Source organism: Triticum dicoccoides, chromosome 1B (assembly GCF_002162155.2).
Source record: "Triticum dicoccoides isolate Atlit2015 ecotype Zavitan chromosome 1B, WEW_v2.0, whole genome shotgun sequence".
In the NCBI taxonomy this organism is placed as follows: Eukaryota; Viridiplantae; Streptophyta; class Magnoliopsida; order Poales; family Poaceae; genus Triticum; species Triticum dicoccoides.
The window spans coordinates 399,906,141-399,909,306 of NC_041381.1; the positions used below are offsets into that span (position 1 = coordinate 399,906,141).

The 3,166-nt window shown below is 46.8% G+C and overlaps 1 protein-coding gene across 1 annotated transcript in view; it reads left to right on the forward strand.

Moving 5' to 3' along the window:
• The first annotated feature begins 3,014 nt into the window (after nucleotides 1–3,014).
• Nucleotides 3,015–3,166, forward strand: part of LOC119350413 (extensin-like) — a 1,656-nt gene continuing 1,504 nt past the window's right edge. The window contains exon 1 of the mRNA XM_037618257.1: nucleotides 3,015–3,161. Within this exon, the coding sequence (XP_037474154.1) occupies nucleotides 3,015–3,161 (147 nt within the window). The remainder of the gene's footprint in view (nucleotides 3,162–3,166) is intronic.

Sequence of the window (3,166 nt, forward strand, 5' to 3'; positions counted from 1 at the left end):
ACCATACATATCTCTCTTCTCAGCTTGCTGAAATCCATGAGTATTGAGTCTCTCAAGAATATCAGCGGGATCAAGTGACTTGTAATCTGGACGCTCTTGAATCATCAGAGCCAAGGTGTCAAAGGAGCTGTCAAGAGACTTCAACAATTTCTTCACAACCTCATGATCAGTAATGTCAACAGCACCGAGAGCTTGAAGTTCATTGGAGATATCGGTGAGGCGATCAAAGGTCTGCTGAACAATCTCGTTGTCGAGTCTTCTGAAGCAGTTGAAGAGATTGCGGAGCACATCAACACGTGAGCACGTTGAGTGGAAACGCCTTCATTGACCTTAGAAAGCATGTCCCAGATAAGCTTCGCTGTTTCTAGAGCACTCACTTGGCCATATTGTCCTTGTTGAGACGTCCACATATGATGTTCTTCGCTTGAGAGTCGAGTTGCTTGAATCTCTTCACACCAGCAGCATTGATGCTAGGGGCAATAGTGGGAACGCTGTTCTCAATGACGAACCAGAGATCGTTGTCAAGTGCCTCAAGATGCATGCACATCTTGTTCTTCCAGTAAGGATAGTCTATGCCATCGAAGATGGGGCATGCAACAGAAACCGTGATCATACCTGCAGTCGACATAACTAAAACTCCAGGTGGCTAAACCAAAAACACACAGAACAAGGAAGTACCTTGCCCTGGTACCAATTGAAAAAACAGGTTATCTCCCAAGGGGGGTGAATGGGAGATTTTTAGAAATTACTCAAACTCTGAAGAATTTGACGAAGATTAGAGTGAAGAAATAGAAACCGAAGGGAAACTAAGTCATCATAGAATCAGAGTACATGCAATCAAGATACGTAAGATTGAAGATCGTGTAATCATACAATCATTCACGCATGAAGAATATGAACTGGAGAAATGAAAGATAGCGTGATGAAATACTTCAGTTCAAATTCGTCAGAGTAAAGATAAAAAATTCTTCAGCTGCGGAATAATGTAAGAGAGAGTGCAGAATTTGTAATTTTGTTGGCTCGATGAAGGCAATGCAATTTGGTAGACCAGTTCCAGTTGTTGCATCAACTGTACATCTGGTTGAGGCGGCTGAGTCGCAACTCAGAGGGCACACAGTCCTCACTGTATTCCTCTTGAACTAAGGCCCGCAGACCTCGCCCAATCACTCGTGGTAAGTCTTGAAGGTAGATTTCCAAAATCTTCACAGACTTGTTCACCGGCACACCACAATGACTCTTGGTGTACTTAGAACTTGACGCCTAACCGTCTGGAAGAATGACAGTCTTCAAAGGTAACATGTGTTGGACCACACAGATCAATTTCTCCAGTGATGCTCAATCAGTTTGGCTCTGGGTTTTTCCTCACTTAGGATTCTCTCAAAGTCGTCGGAGGATGGGTTGCTCTCTTATGACAAATGTCAAGTTCTCTCGGAGCAGCCAACCAACAAGTGGTTGTGGGGGACGGCTATTTATATCCAGGGGGCAACCCGACATGAATTGTCATAAATGCCCTTCTATGATTCGACTGTTGTCAGGATAAGGATCCACTCGATAGCTGGCACGCAGTGCAGCAACGGTCAATATTTGAAATCTCAAGTCCGCCGGGGCACTCAGTTTCCTCACTTTTAGGCAGATCGCACTAGCGAACTCCTAACTCCTTAGCGTGACCAAATTCATCAGCGACCAGATGAACATCATCATTGTCACTAGCAAATGCGTCAGATGTACTGAAGATTTCCAAAGGCTTCACTCGAAGTGGCTCTTGTGTATGGGTTTGAGTAAGTTTGACCATCACCTTGGAAATGTGAAATATGTTTCACCTTGACCCCCTTTGATAGTACGGGTTTTCCCATGACTCAAATAGGAAAAAAAAATAAACTACACAAACAAAAGTCTTCAAGCTTCAAAGTCTTCACATCAATTTCTTTAAAGGTATCAATTTCATCACCAAATTCTTCACTTGAAGAAATCCAATTTTTAGGGGTCGTCTTCCATGTGTTAAACCAAATCCTCAAGGATTCTGTTTCCTGTGTATACTCACAAACACATTAGTTCCTCAACCTATTTGTCTTCAATACTCCAAAACCACTAAGGGGACACTTGATGCACTTACAACCAAGCTAGACGCGGTGCGACCCAGACACAAGCTTAAGCCCAACACCTGTGTGGCTTGGCCGGACTGGGTCTAGTGAGGCCCAGCCCCACGACCGACTACTTATACTCTCTCCAGCTAAGTGTAAAACCCGGAGAAACGACTCGGCGGCTACGAACCCTAATCCCCTTCCTCCTCTATTCGTCTCATTTCTGTGTCCCAGTTGTAATCGAGACTTGATGCACTATTGTTAAGTGAGAGAGAATGGATCGATCCCCACCTTCTCCTCCCTAAAAACCTATCTATCTAGTTTTATTTAGGCTTTATCGCATGTAGGCGATTAACGTTTTGGTCCGATTTGTATAAAAACTTGTTGTCCCCGATCTATATGTTTGCTATTGCTATGTTGAAGTTCTATCTACGTGAAAATGTTGATCACATTGCAAGGGTTGTATGAATTTGGGGACGGATGTGAAGAGGACGAGTGTGGAAGCAGGGAAATGTTGAAGCAGATAAATGAGGGGGGTGGGTTTAAATTTGACCAGTCCAACTTAGATGCTCTCACTTGGATGTAATTTTGTAGCTGGTGTGATTGTCCAACGAGCGACATGTCAAACCAATAGTGAGACAGCTAGGGCAGGCAGCAGGCCAGTGGCTGGCAGAGACTGCGTGGTGTACCCACGAGTAAACAGGGGACGAAAACGCACTCAGCCGAGACAAGAGAGTGTGTGTCGACCTGCTTCTGCGTTCCCATCCCCCCTCCCGTCTCCGCCGAGCGCCCCCAAAGTCAAAGAAAACCACGCTGCAACTTGCTAACGAATTCCATTGCGTGTGCTTCCCGTCCTCCCATCCCCTCCCCCCACCACCTCCGCTCCTCCGCCCACGCCAATCCTCCTAAATCCACCGCCGCCGATCCGCCGTGATGGACCGCAGCAGCAGCAGCAATAGCGGCGGCGGCGGCGGACACAACCCGCACCTCGGCGTCAACAAGCACGGCCGGAACATCCGCAAAGCAACGCCGCCGCCGCCTCCTCAGCAGCCGCCCCGCCCGCCGCACCCCCAGCCGCAGGTATA